The sequence below is a fragment of the Pseudochaenichthys georgianus genome, chromosome 19, assembly GCF_902827115.2.
Source record: "Pseudochaenichthys georgianus chromosome 19, fPseGeo1.2, whole genome shotgun sequence".
NCBI lineage: Eukaryota > Metazoa > Chordata > Actinopteri > Perciformes > Channichthyidae > Pseudochaenichthys > Pseudochaenichthys georgianus.
In genome coordinates, this window is record NC_047521.1 from 13902218 (window position 1) to 13929529 (window position 27312).

Sequence of the window (27312 nt, forward strand, 5' to 3'; positions counted from 1 at the left end):
GAAGGTTGACATTTGAGTGGAACTTGAAGACTGCTTGGTCGACCATTTCATTTGAATATTCATCGATGTGGAGTCATGTGAGTATGTTTATGTGCTTGGTTAACTTGTTACATTCCTATTAGCTTGTCAGCTGAAGTCAGTATTTGGTTATTAAAAATGTAAGGCCAAGTTAGCTAACATTAGCCGACAGAATAGCTGGCTAACTAGCTCGTTATCGTGCTAGCAAACTTAGCCCGGTGTCATGCAAGTTCCACACATCAGATGTAATATATATTTTTTTAAGGCTTTGAAACTTCAAAGTTCTCGACTCCGACAACATTCGCCGTTTATAATGGAAACTATGGCAGTGGCACTGGCGCACTTCTTAACAATTTGAATAGTTTTTTATTTCGGGAGAGGGGGGTGTTCATGGCTCCAGCTCAACAAAAGAAATACTCAACAGTATGTGCGACGCTACGTGATGCGGTCAGTTTCACTGCAGCCTAGAGCAGACAAAGTGGTCAAGGAATATTATATTTGCAATGACATATGAACAGCGCGATTTAAAAGGTGTGTGTTTGCCTCCATGGATTCACTGTTGGCGCTTTTCCAGTGCAGCACGTAGCACAGTTTGGTTTGTCCCGGCCCGTAACAACATACTGATACCGGTTAGTAAAAACCATGAATTAATGCTTTGACAAGTCTGTGGTTTGTACTTGTTTCACTTTTGTCTAGTTTCTGAACAGATCTGAGGAGCTGTGAGCTCTGAGACTCCGTTTACACGAGAGCTACTGTCAGTGCTACTGCTAACGCTACGCTACTGACCATTCTACAGATGTTAGTACACCATCTACAGCTCGACCGTGCTACCGATGTTAGTGAACAATCTACAGCTCCTCTACCACAACCACCAGCAACAAGTGGACATGGAGAATGACATGAACTAGTACATGTTGCTAAATCCACCGCGGGGCATCAGTGCAGCTCATCGGCTCCTACCTCGGATTTATACAACTAGGCCCGCCCATTCTCTCCTCAACTCGAATATCTATTGGCTGATTACGAACGTGTCTTTAACAGACAGAAATGTAAACCAATCAAAGCTACACAGCAAAAATGCCAGTGTTAAATTAACACAGTGTTGAATTTAACACCAGAAAAGTGTGTATATGCGTCCACTCGTCAGTGTAAAATAAACACTTTCGAAAGTGTTAATATTTTAACACTCACTTGTAGTTAATGGAACACTGAAACGAGTTGAAAATCAACACTGGCCAACACGCAGTAGTGTTAATATTACTCTACACTAGTGTCAGTGTTAAAGAATCAACACTACCAGACTACACTGGATCTCAATTTAGTAACACTATTGGGTGTTACAAAATGTAACACTTGAGAGTGTAGAATGTTGTGAAGATCCAATCCCTCCCAGCCAAAACCCCATAACCCACTTTACAAAAAATACAAGACAACAAATTTAACAAAATAGTTTGTATTACAAGGCAAGTACACCACAATTACATTCATAAACCTACAACAGTTCATCATGGAGTGACACAAAATTACAGTATGGGACAATAAACATTTGGCCATCAGTGTCATTTGAAAATTGCCTATCATATGGTCTGTAGTATGGCAGGTCATCTACACAGATCAGTGTGAATACATCGCTTTTCTCCTCGATACTAAATGCATTTAAGTGATCATCAAAATATGTTGTTGAGACTTTACAAGTTAGAAGATAAGCATTGTCCTCTTTAACAATCACACTGACAATCCTGTTGAACAAAGGCATCTCATTTTCAACACCAGAACATACATACATCCCAGGCTGGTACTCTGTGCCATAGCTTTTGACCCAGGAAGTTGTGGGAACAATACAAGACATATCAAAAGTTTCATGCAGCACCTCACTGCCCTCCAAACTGCTGACCAAGACTTCAGTAATGGGGCCAAATTGGAATCTTTTAAAATAAAAGTTATCAAAATGAAAAGCCAACTGATTCGGATGTCTCTTTGCCTTTACAGACGTTTTGAAAAATGTGTGCTTGCCTTCAAACCTCATGCACCACATGTGTATTAGTGGCCCAATCTTCCTAATACAGCTTGGGTAATGTATCATATGGTGGTGCTTGGGAATCAAATTTCGTTCTGGAAACAGAGATTTAAAAAGTGTATGATGATCAAAAATAAGATGTTTCAGATAGCAGGTCATACCATGGGTTACAATGGGTGAAAAGACAATGTTCACAATCTGTACTAAGAGGAGCAGCAAGTTCCAGCAGCTATCATTCCTGCTAACTAAATCTCCAAACATCAATGGGGTATTGCGCAAAAGACACCAGGACTGAACAGCATTAAGGCCAAGATTGTTGCCATCATCATCCAGTTGTAGCCCACTTGGCCTGTTTTTCCTCTGTGTAAATCCATAATTGAAGCTCGTGATTCTCTCTGACAATGAACTTCTGGATATAAAGTTCCTTATCAGGTACTGAAACACAAGCTTCAACTCATACTGCACCACTCCTTCCAGTAAATCATGCATTATATCTACTGCGTAGTTGTCTGTAGTATGGAACAGCCGTAGGGAATTGAGTGGACAGGTTTTTTTAACACCAAATGTTGAGGCCAAAGCAGGATTTTGTTGAATGGCAGCACAGTGTTCTGAATGAAGGGCTTTAGAACGTAAAGTTAAACCTGGATGATCTTCACTGAAAACTGATTGCATCTCTCCCTTTTCAGTTAAACAAAAACGACAACAGTACTTTGCACTAAATGATTCAACAAAACCAAAAAGGCCATGTATAGCCAAGTTGTCACCTGTAACCTGAAACACTGAAACTTTCACAGGTGTGGTTGAAAAAGGCACCTGCATTCCTCCAACTTCTAAAATCTTTAAATCGTCGAGAAGTGGCTTTAGAATAGCGTCAAACCCATATTTCTTTAAGTCTTCTGAGTGAAAGAAAGATACAAGATGAATGTTCATCAACACAGAATTAAGCTTTGGAGGGAAATTTCTCAAAATAAAATAAACACAGCCAAGTTTGTGCACACCCTTTTTTGAGCCTAATGGATTAGCGGTCTCAAAATCATCATAGTAGAGCTGTATCTGCATAGCATGCTCTTGTTGTGAGAATAAACAGTGGTTCCTGAAGTACGCGCCATCGTTTACATCTCTGTAAAAGCCCTCCTGGTGTTGTTTAGCTCTTTGAAAACTGTTACAAAGTTCCGTGTTCTTAAACATGGATGAAAGAGACCCCATGATGGGTACATACATGAACTTATCATTGACAGGAACTTGCCTGTATAGTCCTGTTGTTTTATCTCTGCGTGTATCAAAACGCACACCAAGAATATACTCGACAGGTTGAACTATTTTCCATTTCTCCTCAAAATGCCTCATCCGTTTAGATTCTGTGTTAAGACATGAAAAAGGATTCCCAAGCTGATCAAAACAATTCTCAACTTTTTCTAGGGTTTCTTTAGATGCTTCAGATGACAAACATTCAACAACAGCTTCTTTTGCATGGGCATGGATGTCCTTAACCAGTTCCTCCATCGAACCAACTAAACATTGCACAGTACTTTCAGGAACTCCTGATGCTTGGACTTGAGCAATAACTGAGCTGCACATGTCTAGTAATTTCTTTTTCTCCATCGGGATGTGTGTAGTGACCATCACAGGAGAATCCACATTAACTGACTGTGAAACAGAAGCTCCAGGTTCAAACTCAACATGGCTGGCGACATCTGGATCAACACTGTGTTCATGTGCTCGAGATAGGTGCCGCTTGTAACCAGAGTATGTGCAAAACACAAATAAACATCCAAGCTCTCCACAGTGCAAACGCAAAGACCTTCCTGGGTACAAACCATGCTGAAACTTCAAATGTCTAAATAACACTGAACAGTTTATGTGGTGTACCTTGCAAATGTAACATGTGAACATTAGTTCAAGTCAGAAAGGACTGCCTTTCAAACTGAACTGTGAAGAAGTCTTGCTCTAATTTCCTTGACTCGAGGACTTTCCTTCACACTTCCAACATCAATGCCATACACGGTTGTCTGGATGAATGTGTAGAAGTTGCGTGTAGAAGTGTAGAAGTGCTTCATCATAAGACACAGCAAAAGCAAAATGTGCCTTGAAGAGCTCGTCAAAGGCAGCAACTCCAGTCTGCGTCTTACAAGGAATGGCCTTTTGGTCCATGACGATGTAGAAATGTTGGATGCTGTCGTTTCTTTCTCCAACACACAGGAGAAACGGCTGAGCAGGGCCAGTGTCCTTGAGGAAGGTCTCAATGCTTTTCCCGACCTGAGAGAAAAAGAGACAGCGAATGAATCACAAGGAACAGAACTTGGAATTTGGAGAAGAATTAGGATAAAATCTTCAAATGACTGGAAGAGCACAATTATTTTTTCCTTTCACAATTACTTTCAAATTAGGACAAAAGCTGCTCCCGTGTTGTAAAACACCAACCCGGTCTGAACATTTAAAAAAAATCTGCAACATGTCAAGCCACTTCAAAATTACTATCAGATCTTTACAATCAAACATCTGTTGTTTTCTAAATGGAAATATATATTAAAAACGTTTCGAAAGAACATACCCTTAAGAACTTCACCAGGCGGCCAGCAGCATCCTTTGCACTAATCTTGACTGGTGACTTCTTGCCCTTGGATGTTGGCGGCAACAGGTGAAGAAGCAGAAGGATGGCAGCCACCTCACAGTCCCATACTACAGACAAATATTTTACACCATTTCAATTACTTGAATGACTTTACCAATATTATCTCATGTTTGAGCCTATTTTTCACAGATCATTGATGCTTTATATGTTGTGTTTTTAGAATAATGATTGATAATAGATGGACCTGAGTCTCCCCAGAAGTTGATTTCCATATCGCATTAATTTAATATTGTATAAAAAAACTGGCCAGCAGTTATGTTAAGTACATGGGATATGGAGCAAAGCAGCCAAAACACGAAAAGCTCTGGTATGGTCCAATACTTTAGATTAGATAGGGAACACTGAAGACACCAATTTACACTTACCACCATCATCAGATTCTTGTTGTGCAGACAAAAGAACCTCATCCACGTGCAAACCTCCAGGGAGATTTTTGCAATCTGCAATGATCCTCTGTTTGAAGAACGTTGGCCATTTCGCAAGAAATTTACCAGAGACTTCCTTGCCAAAGAGCATAGTGAAGTCTTGTTCAATCTTAAACACAAAACATGACAGGGAAAACTACATTAGTGAGCAAAATGAACTATCACAAAGCTTTTAAAAAGTCGTTATTTCTTACCAAGCCTGATGTGTCCAGGAATCTTGGAAAAAGGTCTAGGACAGTGGAGGCTGTGGCTCGGTCTTGAACAACCTTTTGTCTTTTCTGAAATGTTGCCTTCATTTTGTCTTGGACCAGGGTTATGTCACTTGAGTGCCTCATCACCGACATAGCTTCATTGCATTCATCACCTGATAACGGCCTCACAGGTGAATGAATGCTGCGATGAGTCTTAGGTCCGACTTGAAAAGAGACCTTGGATTTCTCGATTTCTTGAGCCGAGTTGCGCTGCACAGTTTTCAGCCTCCATGCCAGGTAACCAGAATCACTCTGGTGATCATAGAAATGCTCCTGTTGATTTAATTAAAAGTTAATCCATCACCTGGTTAAGATCAAGGAATTATCCTAAACATGACCTGTGTTAGATTTTTTTTTTTTTTATACTTATGTTTTTATTGAGTTTTCACAACAATAATAACAGAACAACAAAACATAATACACACAAATCAGTTGTAAAATAAAACACAATACATACTAGTTGTCTGAAGACCTTCAATATTCACACATACCGTACAAGATTGAATTAGTCATTCACTTACTCATTGGTGTCAACCATGTAAATATTCCACTTTTCCCATTTCCTATTGAATGCGTTCTCTTGGATTCTCAAAACATATGTCAACTTTTCCATGGCAGAAATATCTTCAACAATTTCCAGCCACTGCTCCTGAGTTGGAGCGTTCACATTAAGCCAATTTCTGGTTATAGCTTTCTTACTCGCTGCAAGTAAAACCTTAATCAAATATAGATCGCCTCCCATCACAACATCCTTAATGTTCCCAAGATACATCACCGGGCAGGTATTTGGGATTCCATAACCTAAAATAATTTTGACAACTGCATTAACCTTCTCCCAATATGACCTTATCTTTGTACAGTTCCAGAAAATGTGCGAGTGGTCAGCCTCCATGTTCCCACACAACCTCCAACACTGTTGCTGTACACCAAGTTGCCTGCTCTTTATTTTGGGTGTTATGAAAAAGCGAGTCAGGTTCTTCTAGCAGAATTCCCTCCATACTAATGAGTTTGTGGATGTAAATTGCGTCTCGAACATTTGAAACCATTCTTCCTCTGAAATTTGTATTTGTAACTCCGCTTCCCATTTTGCTTTTATGTAGATAGTCGATTCCCGCCTGTTTCCCCCCAAAGCCTGGTAGAAAGCAGAGATGATCCGAGAGCCCTTCTGCTGATACGCATCCACAATCACCCCAGTTACAGTATCTAAAGACTCATCTGCATTTAGCCTCATCTCTTTTATAAAATAGTGTCTTAACTGCATGTATCTAAAATAATCCCTGTCTGTAATACCATATTTTGCCTGTAATTCCTGAAAACCCATCAATTCACCCTTTTCTGTAACTGTACACATTGCTGTTATGCCCTTTTGCATCCATTCTTTGAATGTTGGGTCGTACACCCCTGGTTTAAAATTGGAATTGTATGCAAACCACCTCAGCGTGTGTATCCCTCTCTTTAATTTGTATTTTGCTACTACAGCATTCCAGACCTCTAGTGTAAACGCAACTATCGGATCCATTTCACCTCTCAGAGCCCTCACCAAATTCCTATCTCCTGAATGTGGTGACCCTGTACCTCCCTTTCCATGGCTTTCCATCCAGACTCATAATCTGGTCTACACCAGTAGGCCAAAGGTCTGAGTTGGGCTGCATAGAAGTATTCCCTAAGATTTGGTAAAGCCATTCCCCCCTTACTTTTAGGCAACTGAAGTGTCGTAAATCGTATTCTTGGTTTTTTACTATTCCAAACAAATCTAGAAATCATCCTATCCCAGGTTATGAACCTTTTTTGTGGAACATCGATTGGAAGAGACTGAAAAAAATACAGCAGCCTTGGTAGGATATTCATTTTAACCGTTTGTATTCTGGCACTGAAGTCTAAAGGGAGGGTGGACCACCTTTCTACATCCTTTCGGATATTGTCATCAATTTTGTTATAATTGGCTTCAAACAGGTTAGAAAGTGTTTTTGTTATAGTTACACCAAGATAAGTCATTGTTTTGGAATTCCATTTTAGGTTATATGCATGTCTAATTTGTTGGGATGGTGAGTAATTGAATGAGAGAATTTGAGTTTTTGTTACGTTCACTTTATACCCTGAATAGTAACCATATGTGTGGAGTAGGTTCATCAGGTTTGGGAAACATACATCTGGTTGCTCAAGAAAAACTATAACATCATCTGCAAAAAGCCCAATGATATGGTCTTCCCCCCCTATATTGACACCCTGCAGATCTTCACTCTGCCTTATTGCTTGCGCCAATGGTTCAACAAATAAAGCAAACAGAGTAGGACAGAGACAGCAGCCCTGTCTAGAGCCTCTCTCCAGCTGAATCCTATTGGACAAACTCCCATTTACTTTGATTCTAGCCGTAGGTTCATGATAAATAGTCTTAATACACCGAATTGCATTTTCATTCAAACCAAACCTCCTTAGTACTTCATATAAAAAAGACCAACTGACACTGTCAAACGCTTTTTCTGCATCCAGACTAACCAGAACCATACTTGTGCCCTTTTTATGCGCATTGTCTACAATATGGAGAGTCCTTCTGATATTGTCTTGTGTTTGACGCCCTCTAATGAATCCAGTTTGATCTTCATGAATAAGATCTGGCATGAAAGTCTCAAATCTTTTACAGATGATTGAGGTAAACAGCTTGTAGTCCACATTTAAAAGAGAAATTGGCCAATAATTTTTACAGTGGTCTTTGTCTTTGCCTTCCTTAGGCAAAATGGAAATAATTGCTTCCCTCCAAGATGGGGGGGCCCTGCCTTCTTTAAGAGTCCAATTAAAACAAGACAGAAGCAGAGGTGTTAGCTCCTTCGTGAACGTTTTATAGAACTCCGCTGGGAACCCATCGCTGCCCGGTGATTTACTGGTCTTTAGCCTGCTGATCGCAGCTTCCAGCTCATCAACTGTAAATTGCGACGTAATGGTGTCATTCTGTATCTCACCTATAGATGGCAGATCAAGCGAGTTAAGGAAGTTTCTTTATTGTGCTTTCATCAGCTAATGGTGGATTAGAGTAGAGTGTCTTATAGTACTCTTCAAATATTCTTTCTATCTCATCTGGCTCATACAGTAGTTGATTGGTTTGGGGGTCCCTTGTTCTATGAATTGTATTAGAGGCTTGCTGTTTGCGCAGGCGTCTGGCCAGGAGTCTAGCTGCTTTTGGGCCTGATTCGTAATAAGACTGCTTTAAAAACCTTGCCTTTTTTTCAATTTCTCCTCTGAGGATCTCATTTATCTCCCCCCTTGTTTCCTTAATTTGTTGTAATGTCGATTGCTCCCCTGTATTCTTATGCTTTGTCTCCATTTCTCTCAATTTTTCTATTTTGCATTTGTATGTGGCTAGCCGGGCCTTTTTTTGTGATGCTGTTAGGGCGATCAGCTTTCCACGGAGAACAGCCTTCAAAGCATCCCACAGTATCCCAGGATCCACCTCCCCATTATCATTCACCTCTATATATGTTTGTATCTCTTCCCTTAACTGTTCCACGGTCGCCTTATTATTCAAAACACCCACATTGAGCCTCCACACTGTATTCTTTTGTCTACTATTCAGATTTATTGACAAGCTAATCATATGATGATCCGAAACATCTGCCACGCCGATTTTACTCTCTGTGATCCTGTGACTTTCACCCGTATTTATTAAAAAGTAGTCAATTCTGGAGTACACAGAATGGGGTACCGAATAGTGTGTATAATCCCGTTCAAGGGGGTGAAGTTCCCTCCAAATATCAATTAGTCCCATTTCCTGCACTGACGCATTAACGAACTTGGTCAGGTGTTTCTTGCTATTTTTGTGGCTTGTAGTGTCTATGTTATGGTTCAGGACCACATTAAAATCCCCTCCACATATCAAAATACCCTCAGTCTCCAATGCAATGACATCAAACAGATTTTTAAAAATAGATTTGTTGCTCTCTGGGGGGGCATATACATTTACCAATGTCACCACTGCGTTTTCAAGCTTTCCTTTCACTAATACATATCGTCCCTCTTTGTCCCTAACTTCTTTATGGAGTTCAAATTGAACTGCATTTGAAATAAGGATAGCCACTCCCCTCTTCTGGCTAGGTTTGTACGAACTATAGAATGTATTTTTATAACCAAAGCGTTTTAATTTGTCATGCTCCTGTTGAGGCAGATGAGTTTCTTGTAAAAATAGGACTTGGGCCTTTTCTTTTTTCAATTTAGCCAGGACCTTGCTCCTTTTAACTGGATTATTCATCCCATTTACATTAAGTGACACCACTTTTATATTATTGTACGGCATTTAAATTACCCAATCCTTTGCATCCACAAAACTCCAGACAACTGAAAACACAGACCTGAACATCTGGCCCACATGTAGTGAACGTATAACGTAAAAAGAAAAACGTAGACTTCCAAGGTAAGGTAGGGTGATTCCTCGCCACCCTAAGTCCCCGTTGGCAGGAAGAGGGGAGAGCCTCCTCTTGGAGGGCCCCTCACTAGAGGTGAAACACGCAATCTCACGCATCCTAGTAGTCCAACGGCACCCGATAGCATTTATATAATCCAAATGAAGTCGTGACAAATATATGCAGTGGATATACAATATGAATCAGTTAGTCCCGGGAGGGATCCGCTCATACTCTTGTAGCCTCTTCCTTACTCTGCTCGCGGTTTCAGTCCCACCTGCACTACACTCTCCGACGCGCTGCCATGTCTTGGTCTGGTGGAGACGCTCCATCTCCGGGTACAGCTCCGAAGCGTTGCGGTCTGGTATCTCCACGGAGAAACCTCTCCTCCTCAGCTCCTGCGCTGCATCTTGCGCACTGTCGTATGTGCGTGTTCCCGAGTCCCAGTGAATGCGCATCCTGTCGAGAGGAGTCTGGAAACGTATATTCTTCTCTTTATGGACCCTCTTTATTCCCATGTACTGCTTGCGTTTCAGGACGATCTCCGTTGCATAGTCGTGATCGAACGATAGACGTCGCCCTTCCATCAGTATCTTGTTTTCCCAGGCCTTTTTCAGAACCCTTTCTTTGGTGGTAAACTCCAGAAAGTTCACCACTATGGACCTTGGCGGTGCATTCCTTTCCGGTTTGCGAGCCACAGCTCGGTGAGCGCGTTGTATCTGTAGGTTGGTGTCCGGTAAAGCTAGTTCAGTTTTCAAAAGTTTATCCACAAAGTCAGACATGGAGTTACCTTCCTTCTCTTCGGGTACTCCATAAATGCGCATATTATTTCTCCTGGATCGGCCTTCCAAATCCACCAGTTTCCCCTGCATGGCTCTCTGTTCTTTTATTGATTTAATCAACGCATCTGACATAGCCATGTTTGCTGTCTCCGCCTCCTCGATTCGTTCCTCCGCTTCTTTCAGCCTAGTTTCGTGAGCCTGTGTTAGTGCGGAGTTAGCAGAAAGTTTTTGGTAAATTTCCTGCTTCATATCTTCGAGTTCAGATTTCATGTCTCCTTTGATTTCTTCTTTGAGTTTGTTTAAGTCCACTTTATGCTCAGCCCTGAAATCGCGTATTTCCTGGAGCATTGAACGCATGGTGTCTGCCGAGTCCTGTTGTGAGCTAACAGAGCTAACGGAGCTTCGAGCGTCTTCCATCCCCGGTGAATTCTGCATTTCTAGTTTGTCACCTTTCTTTTGACTTCTAGTTCTCTTTCCCCCTCTCATTCCATTAAGATTGCATCAATTTGTATGTTACTCGGCGAGTTAAGGGGGTTGATTTCCAATCGCTATCAAGAGCTCAAATTTAAGCAGCCATCTCACTCGCCTTGCTCACCGGAAGTCATGTGTGTTAGATTTAATGCATGTAAGAGCTGTGGCATGGTTATGGGTTAAATAATTCAACTGTTACTTAAACACTCGGCCCCCTCCTCTTCATCATCTACATCCTCCCCCTTGGTCAGATTCTCCGCCAATACAACCTGGACTTTCAGTGTTACGCTGATGACACACAGATTTACCTCAGCACCAAATCCCCCAACAACCCCCCCCTCCCCCCCACATCGAATCCTGTCTGACTGCAATAAAATCTTGGATGCAACACAACTTCCTCAAACTCAACAGCAGTAAAACTGAACTCCTCCTCATCGGCTCCAAATCCACCCTCAACAAAACCCCAACCTGACAGTCACCATTGATGGCACCCCTGTTTCCCCCTCCACCCAGGAACGCAACCTTGGCGTTATATTTGACCCCACCCTCTCCCTCGAGCCCCACATCCGTCAAGTTGTAAAAACCTCATTTTTCCACCTCCGCAATATTGCCAAACGCCGTCCCTCTCTCACCCGCCCTGCAGCTGAGCGACTCATTCACGCCTTCATCTCCTCCCGCCTTGACTATTGCAACTCACTCCTCTACTGCATCAGCACTACATCCCCCAGTAGACTCCAGCGTGTCCAGAACGCAGCCACCAGACTCCTCACCCACACCAAATCATGGCATCACATCACCCGGTCCTCAAAGAACTCCACTGGCTCCCCGTTTCACACCGCATCCACTACAAACTCCTGGTCCTCACTTTCAAAGCCCTCCACCATCTGCCCCCCCCCCTACCTCACTGACCTCCTCACCCTCTACCAACCACCCCGGTCCCTCAGATCCACCTCAGCCGGTTTGCTTTCCATCCCCAAGGCCAAACTCCGGAGCTTCGGGGACAGAGCCTTCTCTGTGGCAGCCCCGAAGCTCTGGAACTCCCTCCCCCAAGACCTCCGTGAGTCTGAGTCCCTCACCCTGTTCCAGTCCCGACTCAAAACCCACCTCTTCAACTCTGTATCTATAAGCCCCCCCCCCCCCAACCAACTTCCTCCTGACTGCTTTTGTTTTGTTTCTTTGTGGTTTTTTGTTTTGTTTGTCTACCCTCCCTCCCAAACGTAAAGCGTCTTTGGGTTCAAGAAAAGCGCTATAGAAATAAAATGTATTATTATAGCAGAAAGTAATATATTAGCTTTAAAAACAAAAGCATATTAATATCAATACTTACATAACCATTATTTGAATCGGGGTCTTTTAAATTTGGGAACAACGTTGTAATGCCAAGTGCGTAGGTAATGCGGACATGGACTGGAGGGATCCTCCTGAGAAGAAACAAATGTATTACAAATATTTATAAAGACAGAAAATGAAGAAAATGTATCAAATCAAAACAAGATGTTAAGCATACAATACTTACCCATGGCTCTCTACCATGTCTGCCACAAGTATATTGATCATTTTTCTTCTTGTACCATCACAAAGACTCTTATGACTTGGTCACCACCTGGCTTTGAATGCAGGGCTGCGTTGACAATCTGAAACAACAATTGCCTAGCATTCAGCACAAACATTACACCTAGCTAACAAGGACATATATTAATGTCGGTTCGTAACAATAAATCAGGGCTGAAAACAGCGTTTTAGGAAAAATGGATATTGGATACACAGCTTTCCTCACTGGCATCTTGCCCCTTTCACACAGAACATTCCATTTGAGCATTTCATGGGAATTTCCCTTGTTTTTTTAAGACACTTACTATTGGTACAAATAATTATGAATTATGTGCAGCATCAGTTAAAACACACCAGATAACTTACATCTCTTGCACTGCTGCTGTCAGGGGGTCCTTCAATCAGCTGTCTTCTCCAAGCTTTGGTAGATTCTAGTCTTATTGTTGAGTCCGAGCTTGATGATGACCCATCAGATAAGAATGATCCCCTGAAGAAGACTCTTCAACATTTTGCACACACACACACACACACACACACACACACACACACACACACACACACACACACACACACACACACACACACACACACACACACACACACACACACACACACACACACACACACACACACACACACACACACACACACACACACACACACACACACACACACACACACACACACACACACACACACACACACACACCAAGGTTATTCAAATTATAACGTTTATTATAACATTTTATTACCATTGCATTCTTCAGTGAAGGCCTTGAAAGACACCCGAGATGAATTCAAAAGCTCATCAAAGATGTCAGAATCCACTTCCACTCCTGTAGAATCCTTTAGCATCAAGGAAGTCAAACCTGGCCAATTGAATTTTGCCAGCACTGAAACAAAGGATAATTTGGACCATATCATAACTCACAAGATAAACATACAACACTGAAACTCTTGAAAGCAACCATGATGCAAGACACTTTAATTACCTCCTTGTAAGAACTCAGAGTAAATGTAGACATCCTCTACTTTTGGTACCCTGACCCATTTGCTCACACTCTTGTATTCGACAGGAACCAGCATGTCACCACCTTCAAAGGGAAAATGACTTATATTATCATACATATACACAGATACATATACACATATATGTATATAAATACAGACACACATATATAATACATACTGTATGTACAACCCATACTATGAAGCATACAACTTATAAAAACAGCCTGCACATTTGTTATGGTTAGCTAAGATAATATAACTGGTTATTTAGCTACAATTATCTAAAATACACTTGGTTATAAAGTTGATTGTACTATATCAGCATGTTTAAGCTAGGAACTAGAAGAGGACCGCTGGGCTCACGTCAGGGAATGCATGACTGCTGGGATTTTTGTGCTAATCTGCTTAATTACGGGACGGCGGGGAAATAGGTGAACATGTGACAAAGCAGCGTTATAAAGTTAATAGCTTAGATAAATAAAGATTACAATAGTCCACAATCGTTTCCCTCCCCCCGTCACATACATAGGAGAGCGCCGCAGTGTTCACTCGCATTCGTTCTCTGCTTCAGTAGGAGGTTGCTGTTGGGTGGTTGCTAATTGCAAGCTAATAATGCTAGTAGTAAAGAGACCGTCGACTCCACGAGGACACACAGTGATAGCGGTTTATAACTCTAGCTTCCAACATGGCGGAAACACCCCATAATGAAACGCGGCTAACATCGGTCCGCAAGCCCCGGGACGGTGGGATAAATAGGTGAACATGTGACAAAGCAGCGTTATAAAGTTAATAGCTTAGAGAAATAAAGCTTACAATAGTCCACATTCGTGTCCCTCCCACCGTCTCACACACACAGGGGAGCGCCGTGGTTGCTAATTGCAAGCTAATAATGCTACCGTGGATGTCGTCGACTCATACGCCATAATCCACAACCTTACATTATAACAAGATACCAGTTTCAAGATACTTTTTATTTAACTTCTCCTTTTCGCATATTGTAAAAACAACTCACCTCTGTCCCCTAATGCGTCTCCTGTTCGTGTCGAATGTAGGTCTACTCTCCTATAATTCAAGTATACTCATCAGTATAGTTGCAATGGTGAAATTCGACATAAAAAAACTATTTCAAATTGGATTAAAAAGTTACAGATACAAAACATACATATTAAGTAAATAATTACAATTTACAGACATTATTCATGGTTACATCAACCGCAAAACATTAATTTTAATCGAGTGAAACTTACCGCTTTGGTTAGAGAAATGGCTGTCGAAGGTCTTGGATGAAGCTCCTTTGCCGGAAATTGAGGGGTTTGGTCAATTCAACACTCGTCTCCGCGTGTGAGAGTCCTCACAACGACCAAAATTGACACCAACACTTTCAGGAAAAAACTCTCGGAGTGATAGCTTGACTAAACTAAGTGTTAAAATAACACTGAACCCTGCTGATTAACACTAACACTGAAAATATAACACTGGCACATTTGCTGTGTACCAATGCGTCTCCGCGATTGGTCGGATCCACCTGTCAATCACATTCACCTCAAACGTGTGAATAACGTCTAATCCATGGATGTATAATATAAACGTGTAACCATAGGCGGCGCGTGAGGCTCAGGTTTGGGAAGGCTAAATAGCTTTTTTTACCTGATGCGGCCCGCCTCCGGCGTCTATAGAAAAGAGATCAACTCAGTGAAAGCACCGCCTGCTGATCAGAGCTCAGTGTGCGGAGTTTAAATCTATCAAGTCATATTACAGGATAAAGGAAATACAGTTTAAACTGCCGTAGGACTAAGCAGGGAAGACGGCGACGTGTCGCACTTATCATTCATATCACATCATCAATCAGATCATCGATCATTTAATATCATAATATATCATATATTTCCTTATCTGAGTCAGCTTCTCGAGCCGTATCTGGCCGTGCAACACTTTACATTGTCACATACTGTCATACTGTATGCAGAAGTATTATTTTAAGCAACACATTAGGTTGGCGAAACACTCAACTCAAATGTAATTAAAGTCAGATCCACTCGTGTCTAGATGGGGCAGTGATATCATAAAACTGTTGTACGATTTCAAACACTTTATAGTAGTTTATTTATTTTTTAACCAGTTGTTCTGTATTCACCTTGCAGGTGCAACTATGTGGCTTGTATCCTGGATTATATGTTTAAATCATGGATGTTTAAAGTTCATATTTGTCTAATATTAGTTTACTTTTCATTAATGAAGTATGACGCTGCGCTGTCAGTGTCAGTACACTTGTCCCAGATACGGCTCTGACTTGTCCCTGTTTGTGATTGGTAAAATGTTGCTCACCCCGCCCGCCAGCTTTCAGCTGGAGAGAGAAACCCTGGCTTGATTTACCAAGTTGATAACCAGCGTCGTAGGACCGTTTAGCGAGATCTCTATTGTTAGGGTTAGTTAAGATAACTCAAAGATATCCAGGGTCTGTTGAACTGGCTTCGTAGTACAGGTGGCTGCATAGGAGCGTAGGAGCATAGCCTTCCCTAGCCTACAGTACCCGCCGCCCCTGCGTGTAACCTGCAGACGAAGGCATTGTCACAGTCACTCACTACTACCATGGATGTACCAGAAATCCCATCGGTTATGCACACGTGCGCAAATATCGATTCACGGCGTTGATATAAACTTGTCGAAGTTTTTCAAAAACTGTTTCATATCCCAAAAATAATATAATATCGAACTGAGGTCATTATAGAAAGTAACTGAGTAGCCGATATGTAATCAACTATTGTATCTAGCCTACTTTTTGATATTTGTAATTTTTGGGGTATTTTCATTGTATTGCTCATTATCACTTCCGCTACATTTAAGAGTCAACATCTTTTTACTCCCCCATATTTATTTTAATATAGGATTACCTTGCAGGCTGTATCAATTTCCTAAAAATGTTTTTCATTTGACACAATCATGAGAAATAGGGTCCATATTGAAGCCCTATCATCAGTCATTTGATGTCAATGATGTGGTTTGGCGTATTCTGCTGTTATACTAGATGTTGGTTGATTTTTCTGCAGACTATCCTGATGGCAGCAACTCCAGTGAATACCTGGTGCAGCCGACCACGTACCTCCCCGAGAACTTCACCTACGCCCAGAACCTGCCATGTCCAGAGCGATTACCTTCTATGAGTGAGTACAGACCTTTTACCTGACAGGAAACAGGAAAGGGTTGTCGCAGCTTCCTCCCTTTGTTTCCATTAAGCAAGTAGACGCTTTAAACAGACAGTTTTAATGCGTTATCTTTCATTCATTTGTTTTTACTTGTTTGACTTCCAATTGATATTTTGCAACCTGCATGTCGTCAAAAGAAAATGCTAAACTTTTCACATGTTCAACAAAGAAAATTGGCTTTTTAAAATAGTCAAACAAATCAAAACAAAAGAGGCAAAACTCCCATAAAATAATAAACAACTTAGATCGTCTTTCTTCCTTTACTTTGTGTACGATAATATTACTAAACGGTATAAAACTGTTTCTCAACTGTGTCTTTCGCACAGATTGCCTATCTCTGTGTCTCTTAAGAGGCTTGCGCCGTGGGAAATGTAGTCTTTTATACTTCCATGACTACTGAGGTAACGATTCGGTGACAATATTTGACCTTTTTTACAAATTGAAAGACGGGCTCTAACATGTCGTTTCAGGAAAGCCATAATTTAAAATCTACTGCACTTCAAGCTTTGCTGCTTAATTGTTCTGTTGTAAAAATACAACACAAATATAAAATAAATGAGAATTAGCTAATAGCGGTCAGACCAATGAGCTAAGTAGCACAGGAACGAGAGAAAAACAAAGCCCTATGTTTTACGCTGTAGAAAGTTGTTATTTGTTTTAATGTGAAGCTGATTTATGTACCCCCCCCCCCCCCCCCCACACACACACACACACACACACACACACAACTCTCTCCACAGAGGGCCTTATTGAAGTAAACATGACAGAGATCCCCATGGAGGAGATAGAACTGAGGTCCTCCAAGTATTTTGACATTGAGTTTGGAGGCCACTGGAAACCAAAAGACTGCAGACCTCGCTGGAAGGTAGGCCTTTTAGAAGTGTATAAATAATATATGTCCTTCAAACTTTTTTTAAACCAGTGATGCAAATGGATTCCTCTAGGGGAAAAACAACAAGAAAGCAGATGAATTTAGTCGAAGGTTGGCTCTTATTTCTTACTCTAATATTTTCCTTTTAGGTGGCCATCCTGATTCCGTTTAGAAACCGTCACGAGCATCTCCCCATCCTCTTCCAACATCTTATCCCCATGCTGCAGAGACAGCGGCTGCAGTTTGCCTTCTACGTCATCGAACAGGTGTGTGGCCCGCACTGCATGCTGCTGTATGAACACGTTGTGCATTACAAGACAGCTTTATTAACGTGTACTCAACTCATGGCGTGTAGAGTGGCAGCCAGCCCTTCAACAGAGCCATGCTGTTTAACGTGGGATTCCTGGAGGCCATGAAGGACTTGGACTGGGACTGCTTGATCTTCCATGACGTCGACCACATCCCTGAGAATGACCGAAACTACTACGGCTGCGGTCAGATGCCACGCCACTTTGCTGCCAAGCTGGACAAATACATGTACATGTGAGTGTGTCATCAGATATCTTTTAAGAACATAAACTGTTTGTCCTGCTTAAGTTAAGTATTGATTTCCTTTGGTGGCAATGACCAATAGATTTCAAAGTGTTTGGACAGGCTATGAACTATACAGATCATGTTGATTTTAACACTTTGTTTGTTTTTGTTTCCAGTCTTCCATATAGCGAGTTCTTTGGTGGTGTCAGTGGACTCACTGTGGAGCAGTTTCGGAAGATTAATGGCTTTCCCAATGCATTCTGGGGCTGGGGAGGAGAGGATGACGACTTGTGGAACAGGTTAGTCTACAAACAAGGTTTTTACAAAGTAATGAGAGCCCTTCATTTAGTTACTCAGCAGTGCTTGTGTTCTCGTTCGGTCATCGGACTGCTTTTCTCTTCTGTGCTTTCCACATAAAGAGAAACACAACGGTGATCTGTAATAAGGGGTGTATTGAGACAGAAAACATACAGCATGCAGAGACCTACCTTAAGTCCGTTAGTGTGGATTTTGATGCGCTAACCAAAGTCCGGCCAAGCATAGAGTTTTTGTTAGAACCACAAATCTATGATGACATGATGCGTGGCACTAAAACACTCCCCTCGGTCCTGAGGAAAGCTTAGATGTTAAGACTTTCCTTCCAGACGTTTGATAGATAATCGAAACTCGGTATCGCTCACATTACACACACACAGGCAACCATCGTCGTAGGATGACAAATACCTTGCGGACAAGAGGCTAATTGTTTTAGCATCTTCCATCTACATTTATCAAACTAAATGATCTGCAAAGGATCCTCCCCCCAAAATACAAATATGAACCTGAAAATGAGCTGAATATGTTCTCTTGCCTTAGAAGGTGGCACCATGTTTCCTAGAACATACTTTAAAGGTAACGTATTTACTCCGTAATTATGGTTGCCATTTTAAGCATTAATCAACCTTAAGCCAAGAAAAGAGCTGTAAGCTGTTTTGCCATGGTTGAGACAATTGGAAGTCTTGTGATGCAGCTTCATCAATCCTCTCTTTTCTAAATAATATTAGGAGAAATATTAGAAAGATGTTTTCAGCAGTGTGTGTGCAGCATCTTTGGTGCAGGACCATAGCAGAAATGTGGTTCACTTTATGATACACTTCTGGTGTTCTTCTTTTCTTTTGAAAGTACAACAGCAGACCCTGACACAGGCTCCCTGTGGTGTCCATGGTTACTACTGAAGGTATCTGCACAGTACCATAGTTAACCTAGTGTAGATATCTCCAGAGGAGTAGATGATACCTTTTTAGATACCAGTTGTAATGTATTCACCCATATAGGCAGCATGAATGTCTTTGTGGTAAAAGACCTGGACCTGTGTTTATCAAGCGTCTCTCTTCCCAGTAATCCTGCTGAGAGTTCAACTGGGACTTCTGACAGCTGAGAGGGGTTGGAGCTGCTGCTATGATATTCATCTGCTCCCCAAACCTTCCAGTTTGAATTTGATGTTTTTACCACTTCAGTAATGTCTGATACTGAGTAGTTGTATGTCCTGGTCTGATATTGTTGGATGTGCTATGGTTGTGGTCATTACCACTGTTCTCATATACCATTGCCCCATAGAATGGTGCAATAATGATGTGTTTTTGTAGGTTGACCCGGAAGTGAGCATCGCGGGGGGAAAAAGGGATTTTAGAATATTGCAGCAAAAGATCTGTGGCATACATTTGTTTAGCTGGATAATCTCTACATATTAAACACCACTTTTATGATTTTGGAAGCATAATGCAATCGGCAGAGGTAAAAAGCTAACGTTAGGATATGGTGTGGTGGAAATGTTGTTAGACTAACAAATAATAATAAAATGGTGGGTAAACCTTTCCATTATACCGAGATGAAGAGTTTTGAAGTAAACAGTCTTTTAGGGAGTTTATTCTTGCAAGAAGGTAAATCGTTACAGATTGTCAAGCAGTCTGCAGCGGAGTACAAAAGTCAGGAGGTCTGCAGAGGGTCTTATATTCACATGTTCACACCAAGAATAGAAGAGGAGGTGCTAAGACGGAACAAAAAAGATAAACATAAACATTAAACACACCTGCTAGCAAATGGAGAAACGTCATTTCTACACTGCACGAAAGGACAAGACCATTAACCTTAGAATAGCTCTAAAGGTCCTTACACACCAAGCCAATTTTCGGCGTCGATAGATGTCGGGCCGTCGATGAGCGTCGTGTCGCCCTACTCAGATTGGTGTGTACTGCACAGTCGTGTCTTTTCTGCCGTGCCAACACCTTCCGCCGCCAATTCGACTCGAATTTGAATCGGAAGGCCGTTGGCCAAAGAAATCACTCTGATTGGCTGTTTAGCTAGCGAATCCGTGCATGAGAAGCGAAACGAAAGTGAGAGACCCAAACAAACTATTAAGAAGGCAAATCTGAGATTTCATTTAACTCCAGCTCTCGACACAGGTTCGGGAAAGCCCCGTGAGCTTCTCGCTGTAGAGTGAAAATGGAACGCACACGCTATTTGTTGTTTGGTTAAATCACGCAGTCTGTTCTTCTTCTCTCGGTTATCACGCGGTCGGTCTTCCGGTTGTTGCTTCTTTTGAATGACGAATACACACTACCGCCGCCTGCTGGTAAGGAGAGTTATTGCCACTCACGCATGAGCAGTTCGTACGTGCAACTTGGCCGTCGGCTGAAGTCTTTGCGGTGTGTTCCAGTGCGACACATGGCCAAAACGCAGGAGACGTGAGGCGACGTTCCGTCGGGACGTGTTCTTTGGTGTTCTTTGGTGTCAGTTTGATGTGTAAGGAGTACACGTTTAGTAGTCTCATATAATCACTTGTTTCATGAAACTTCCGACATTCACCATCAGGGTCTTTAATGACATATTTTATATCGTAGAACCAAACTTGAAAATCTCTTAACATTGTGTTAACCACAGATCTAATTTCAGGCACAACTGCAGCATGTGTACGGCTCCTTATGGGTAGCCTACTGCAATTTCTGAAGTGCCGGAGTGGCGTTCTGGTGCTCTCCGTCAGAACTCCACCCCTGTCAGACGAGACATATACCACGTGATGACACGTTAGGCTCGTGTTGTGTTCAAGAACCCTGACCGTGGCCAGGAAAAACAGGCACTCACTTGTTTAATTATTTTGCGCTCTAGATTTCTTTAATTTTTTTATTTTTTGCGTGTGTTTATAAATTACCTCGAGGGCCGTACCAAATGGTCTCGCCAAATGGACCGTATGCGGCCCGGAGGCTCTAAACAATGATATTACTGCCATTTTCTTTGTCCGTCAGAAAAGAAAGAACCTTATGAGCTCCATGGTCAGTTTCAACAGACAGACCAATACATTGGTTTCACATTTGTTCTATATCACTATATTGAAATATAGCAAATAAATAAATGTTGATTTATTGCTGTACAGCAGGGGCCGGCAAATAAGTTTGGCTTTGGGCCAATTTTTTTCTGAGCCACTAGATGGCGGAGAGCCTCGCTGCGGTGCCGTTCTGTGATTCTCCAGATTCTAAAGATGGCCAGTCCGCCACTGCTCACAAGCTTATTAAGATCCTTTAGTGCGTTTTGAATCAATGCTGAGTACAGCCAAACTTGACGGTCTCTTCTCTGTCATTGTAGACCGAATGCTTCTCGTTTTGCGCCGTCCCGTTCAAATGACAATCACATTTCATGCTCGCGCCAGGGCCGGGGGAGGGGTTACAAGGCTCGCGTCTTGTGCTGCTTTCACTTGCTCTCGGACATTAGGGATTTTCTCTCATAAATGTCCGATGAGCCACAATTTTTCTTCCAAAACAAAGCTGCCAACTGGGGTGGCAGCATATGCACCACCACCCCTCGCCCTCCATGATCAGGCGGCTTCTCCGATTTTGTTGTCAATGTTTTGACTGCACTTGGTTACTGTTCACATATAAGTAAACATTACGTTTGAATGATTTAGTGAGCTGGTGTTATTTTTTTCAAACCACATGTTTGGCATGTTGGCTATTTCAGCACCACGCGCTGTCCACCTATTATTGATCCACTATCAGCGTCAGTGCACCCCGCTGCAGGGCCGGCCCTGACCAATTTGCCGCCCTAGGCAAGATTTTAGCTGGCGCCCCCCCCCCCCCCAAATGCAGACACTCACTATTTATTTTTATTTTTTATATTTATTTGACAGGGACAGTGCACATTAATTGACATTTCTGTAACTGCGCCAGAGTTAGCCAACAGGCTATTTTTCGTCTGTAGTCCCTGGACAGATGTTAAAAGTCATCCTAAAAACAAAATTTCACTTCAAATAACAGGTAAATACTATTAGTAAAACAACATTCAACAGAGATACTTATATTATGATAAAAGCATATATAAAAACATAAAAACTAAACTAAAATACAAGCATATATAAAAACATAAAAACTAAACAAAAATACAAGCATATACATAAAAACTAAACTAAAATACAAATTCACAAAGCAGACAGATACAGGTCAAGGCATATAAACAGAGCGTTGTCATGTACAGATTGTGTCAGTGTTGACAGAGCTGACTTTCCACTAACCATGTTTTTAAATTAGATTTAAATAAACTGCAGGTGTTTTGTTCTCTAATCTTTACTGGGATTGAGTTCCACTGTTGTGCAGCTTTAAAAGAAAAAGAAGATTGGCTGAATGAACTCTTCCTTAATGGAACAACGCAGTCTCCTCTTGTTGCAGCTCTTGTTGACCTAGTTACAGGTGTGCGTATGGTGATAAAATGTCTGAGCGGAGGTGAGGTAAGGCCGTGTATTATTTTGTACATGAGGCAAGCATTTGCATATCTCATTACATTTTCCCAGCTCAACAAGATATATTTTGTGAGTATTGGGCAATGATGAGAATAAACTGACTTCTTATCTACTATTTTACGTGTTTGTTTGTATAATGATTCCAGGGGTTTAAGAGTGGTTGTACAGGCATGTGACCACAGGCATGTGACCACAGGTTGAACAGATTGAATTTGACCCTGTTGCAAACCTTTTTCACCTGAGCCTTAACATTGAGTCTTGAATCAATTAAGACCCCCAGGTATTTGTACTGTGAGACCACCTGTAGCCTCTCCCCGGACACACACACATCTGGCTCAACGCAGGAGGACTTGGTTTTGGTGAAGAACATACATACAGTTTTAGTTTTTACTATGATTCGCACGTGCATGGTTGTGGCATGACCACAAAAACAAAGATATTGACACAAGATGTGTGCAACTGTATTTAGTTTCCTATCCATTTGAACATGATTTAAGTGGGGGGGGGGGCTCCTCTAGGGGTCCGGGGGCATGCACCCCCGGGAAGACTTTTTTTTTTTATATTGAAGTTTAAAGCATCAATCTGGTGCACTTTGAGAGAAACATTAGGAGATCTATGGATACATCTCTCAACACCCAGATGAAACAGAACTGTAAGCAGATTTTCTTTTTCTTTATGGATATTTTACAAATCACTCTCCTTTCAAACTGTATTCTTGTTTATTAATAACAACTTTTTTGTACTGTCAGTATTTTATACCTGTTTTTCACCTGTTCTCTTATTTTTTTATAACTATAATGATCATATAAAGGTGTGGCTTTACCTCACTGAGCTGAGGTTATCAGAGCCTCTCAGTCTTTCAGGAGAGAGCTCTCTAAAGCTCCCCCCCCCCCCTCGCGGCCGCTTACACAGTAAATTCCAATGTTAATAAAAGCACACAGAAGCTGTGTACGTTTTTTGGGAGTTTGATTTATTTTATTTGTATGGGTGCTGTACGCAATATAGGCGTAGTTCTGTTAGTATAAGATTATAAGATGTACTTTGTTGATCCAAAATCGGGAAATTGTGTTGTTATGAAATAAAAAAAAAATATTTTTTTTATTTCTAACTTTTTTTTTTTTCAATTTTCGGCGCCCCCTATGGGTTGATGCGCCCTTAGCATTCGCCTATACTGCCTATGCCGAGGGCCGGCCCTGCCCCGCTGCCATATTGTGCCTGTGCTGTGCGTCATTAATTCTCAACATGGATAAAAGTACAATAAGCATTCTTCAGGTGTAGGTATATTCTCTATTCGGACATTATAGCCAATATGTGCGACTGTCGGTCCGATATTGTAAAAAAAAATATTTGATTTTTATTCTCAAAATAATTTTCCGGGCCAAATATTATTGCTAGCGGGCCGCCTATTGCCGACTCATGCTGTACAGTAATTCAGCGTTGTTTCTCCTCAGGGTTCACTATGCTGGACTGAATGTGACTCGACCAGAGGGAGAGATCGGCAAGTACAAGTCCATTCATCACCACCACAGAGGAGAGGTGCAGTTTCTCGGGAGGGAAGACAGATTTATGTCTCAGTCTCAAATTGACTTTAAATGAATTAATGTAAACTTAGTTTAAAGCAAATTAGCTTTGTATAGTTCAGCACTGTAAGCCTACCTAAAATTAGGCTTGTGATATTCCTTTTTTTCCTTTTTCTTATTGGCATGAAATCATTTAAAAGCTTGATATTTGTTTGCCTTTATTTAACCAGGTAAAATCCCATCGAGATCAACGATCTCTTTTTCAAGGGAGACCTGCAGCACGTTGGTTACACATAAAAACAACAGAAAACAAAAAGGACATCATACAACATAATTACAGGGGTGCAAATTACAACCTATTCACAATGACAGGTATCAAATAACATTTCATCTATCCGAGCTTTAAAATGATGCAAGGGAACCAAAATGCTCAGTTTAAAAAGAAATTGCAGAGTGTTCCAAGCTAGAGGAGCAGCGCACATAAAAGCTTTTGTACCTAAAACAGTCCTAGCACTTGGCACATGTAATAAAAACACATCCTGGGATCTCAGGCAATAGCTACTTGCCACTCTCTGTGAGATCAGAGAGCAGATATAAGTTGGTAGTTTACCCAACATGGCTTTATAGATGAACATGTACCAATGACTGAGCCTCCGTACAGTTAGTGAAGGCAAACCTGCCCTGGCATACAGGGTATCACTCATTAGTAAGCGTCCCTGTTGCTCGGTCTGACATGTTCCTTCATCAACATGAACACACACACGCACACACTACTTTATTTGTGGGGTTGAAGGTCAGTCCTGCAGCCACAAATAGTGCACCTAATGCAGGGGTAGACATTAAGGGAGGGCCAGTGTAATTGTGTCATCACTGGCCCCACCATTGTAACCACTGGCTCAAGAGCATTCATCCAAAAGACGACTAATAATGAAGGAAATTAACACATTTGTTGCCATAGTAATTTATGAACTACATTACTACTTGTACTGCAACATTTGAATCATCAGTTCTTCCTCATTTTCCTCAATTGTTCATATTTGGTTTATTAAAATAATTATATTAGGAAAAAAATGTCTGCTATTATTATTATTATTATTATTATTATTATGAGTATATTATTATTTGTATAATGCACTTTCTGCCTTCCTCATTAGGAGTTAGAAATGTAATGGCTATGTAATAGATTAGAACCTTCATTATCCTAAACTGCTGGGACACTTCCCTAAAGCCAATACCTCTATATGTTCTACTCTTCACTTGTCAGCATAGGTCGGCATTGATGTACGGAGCCGACAAAAGATCTTGTTTATATTGGCATCATATCAAAGCCAACTCCATCGATCAAGCAGTGTGGCTGAAACGTTCTCTCCCTCTTCTTCTCATGCTCCCTGTCACTCTCCTTTAACTCTTCTGGTGACATTCTTTTATTTGAAGATTGTTTTTTACCCGGCGAAAAACATTTTGGAGAATAGTTAGGTGGCGAGAAAGTCTGTAGTGAGCTCGCTCTGCAGCAAACAGCTGTTTGCTTTTCACCCAACAACCACAGCCGCCTCACGAAACGCTATGTTGTAGCATTAATAAACGTCAAAATAGCAATACCACAGGACCTTTTTTTTTTTTTTAAAGCAATATTTTTAGTGGCCCGAGCGGGCAAGTGGAAAGTACATTATGCTGGCCCGGGGTGTCTAAATAGTGCTTCCGGGCCAGCGGGCCATTTATAATGTCGAGCCCTGAAATGTGTATTCATCCACAGAATAAACTAGTTCCCAACCAGTGCACTGTTCTGTCCATTTTGAGTTGACTAAAAATTGCAATAACAGCTTTTTTTAAGAAAATAACTTTTTAGTAATGGAGACATACATATTGAAAGAAAAAGCCACATCATGGAAAAACATGGAATTTGATTTATTAATTTCCTGAAAATCTAAGAAAAAGAAAGAACAGAATATTTTCCCATTCTGTTTCATAGAATATACAATTGAGATATTCCAAATGTTTACCTCTGTATGAAAGCTGCCGCTACTTGGCCAACTGTAGCTAATGGTAGAAAACACCAAAGGGTACATAGTGTCAGTCCGAAGGCTACATGGCATGGTTTAGTTGTTCATGTACACCTTGTGTGTTGCACCTATAGTCTGCAGATGGAAGCAGCAGGAGATGCATGACAGGATGCATATTGAGATCTGTCTGCCTGTCTGTCTGTAGGTATAAACTGCTTAGGTATTCCAAAGAGCGGCAACACCTCGACGGCCTCAACAACCTCCACTACAGTCCCCACTTCTCCCTCAGCAGCCTCTACAAGAACATCACAGTGGACCTGGATCCCGAGCTCGCCCCCATCTCAGACTACTGATCTGCCCCAACCAACCCCCAGTTCCCCCCCACCACACCCCAGCTCCCCTCCAGCCTGGCCTCCTGCTCAGCAGCGAAGGAGAGGAGGGGGCTCGGACCCGGGAGGGTTGAAGAGGCGCACCATGTAATGCTGCCAAGAAAACTTAGTGAGGGGAAAAAAATGAAAATCCAAATCGACAAAAAAAGAGCAGAAAACGAAGAGGCAGTGGCAAGTCTCTCAAAGTGAACTGTTGATTGTTTGTGCCAGTGTGTAAGTGTGTGTGTGCCTGTGTCCGTGTGTGTGATGGGTGGGTCGCAACCTGATCTCACCAGAATGCGTGACTCCACCACGACTCCTTAACACCGCATTGCGTGATGGAGTCACGAACTTTGTTACATTTACGTGTCGGCACCACGCAAACAACCCCAATGTAAAGTGAATGAGGCTCCTTTGTCGTGGTGCACACACGCATTTCTACAACGTCCCGCAGTGAGCTTTTATTCTATACAACGTTTTTAAAATCTACTTTATAGCTTGT

The 27312-nt window shown here is 41.6% G+C and overlaps 2 protein-coding genes and 1 long non-coding RNA gene across 3 annotated transcripts; 1 reads left to right on the forward strand and 2 right to left on the reverse strand.

Annotated features, from left to right (window-relative positions):
• LOC117464463 (beta-1,4-galactosyltransferase 6-like) lies at positions 1-27098 on the forward strand. Its single transcript, XM_071206788.1, has 8 exons — positions 1-77; positions 16597-16710; positions 17493-17617; positions 17773-17889; positions 17979-18166; positions 18334-18456; positions 24374-24490; positions 26648-27098. Exons 2-8 carry the CDS (start codon positions 16707-16709, stop codon positions 26793-26795), a joined length of 822 nt encoding a protein of 273 aa, XP_071062889.1. The 5' UTR covers positions 1-77; positions 16597-16706; the 3' UTR covers positions 26796-27098.
• On the reverse strand, positions 1341-12562 carry LOC117464458 (uncharacterized). Its single transcript, XM_034106905.2, has 6 exons — positions 12504-12562; positions 12315-12408; positions 5287-5616; positions 5033-5201; positions 4587-4714; positions 1341-4291 (listed from the first exon to the last, which is right to left on the reverse strand). Exons 1-6 carry the CDS (start codon positions 12542-12544, stop codon positions 4025-4027), a joined length of 1029 nt encoding a protein of 342 aa, XP_033962796.1. The 5' UTR covers positions 12545-12562; the 3' UTR covers positions 1341-4024.
• On the reverse strand, positions 12911-15030 carry LOC117464473 (uncharacterized). Its single transcript, XR_004554092.2, has 5 exons — positions 14797-15030; positions 14562-14611; positions 13531-13632; positions 13291-13431; positions 12911-13037 (listed from the first exon to the last, which is right to left on the reverse strand). It is a non-coding gene; the product is annotated as an uncharacterized lncRNA (long non-coding RNA).
• Positions 27099-27312: the final 214 nt, after the last annotated feature.

Bases quoted from the DNA above. Each gene is read 5' to 3' on its own strand.
- LOC117464463 (XM_071206788.1), top strand. The intron at 18,167-18,333 runs GTGAGTGTGTCA...TTTTGTTTCCAG, and splicing joins CTGGACAAATACATGTACAT to TCTTCCATATAGCGAGTTCT. The intron at 24,491-26,647 runs GTCTCAGTCTCA...GTCTGTCTGTAG, and splicing joins GGGAGGGAAGACAGATTTAT to GTATAAACTGCTTAGGTATT.
- LOC117464458 (XM_034106905.2), bottom strand. From the start codon at position 12,544: ATGATCAATATACTTGTGGCAGACATGGTAGAGAGCCATGG. The intron at 5,617-12,314 runs GTAAGTATTGAT...TTAAATCAACAG, and splicing joins CCGATTCAAATAATGGTTAT to GAGCATTTCTATGATCACCA. The intron at 4,715-5,032 runs GTAAGTGTAAAT...ATTTGTCTGTAG, and splicing joins ACAAGAATCTGATGATGGTG to TATGGGACTGTGAGGTGGCT.